At 70.9% G+C, this 337-nt stretch overlaps 1 protein-coding gene across 1 annotated transcript in view; it reads right to left on the reverse strand.

Annotated features, from left to right (window-relative positions):
• The window catches only part of LOC103901506 (zinc finger protein ZIC 4), a gene marked incomplete at its 5' end in the record, with an annotated part of 8,450 nt that overhangs the window by 2,552 nt on the left and 5,561 nt on the right, over positions 1-337 (reverse strand). The window contains one exon of the mRNA XM_009282410.1: positions 61-335. Coding sequence (XP_009280685.1) covers positions 61-335 — 275 coding nt within the window. The remainder of the gene's footprint in view (positions 1-60; positions 336-337) is intronic.

Here is a 337-nt window from a genome sequence, read left to right on the forward strand (position 1 = left end):
GGCGGGGGGGCGGCGGGGGGCGCGGGGGGGCCGCGGAGCCCCGCGCCCTGACACACGTACCATTCGCTCAGGTTGGCGGCGGGCTGCGCGGGCGCGGAGGGCTCGGCGTGGGAACAGGAGGCGGGGGGCTCCCGGCCGGAGTCCGAGGAGGGGGACACCAAGGAGGGCGTGGAGGACTCGTAGCCGGAGCTGGGAGGAGGGGATTTGCAGTGCACTTTCATGTGTTTTCTCAGGGAGCTGGGGTGGGTGTAGGACTTGTCGCAGCCGCGGATCTTGCAGTAGTAGGGCTTGTCGGAGGTGTGGACGGGGGGGGGTTGTTTTGGGGTGGCGCGTGTCT

Source organism: Aptenodytes forsteri, unplaced genomic scaffold (assembly GCF_000699145.1).
Source record: "Aptenodytes forsteri isolate BGI_AS27 unplaced genomic scaffold, ASM69914v1 Scaffold404, whole genome shotgun sequence".
Lineage (NCBI taxonomy): Eukaryota > Metazoa > Chordata > Aves > Sphenisciformes > Spheniscidae > Aptenodytes > Aptenodytes forsteri.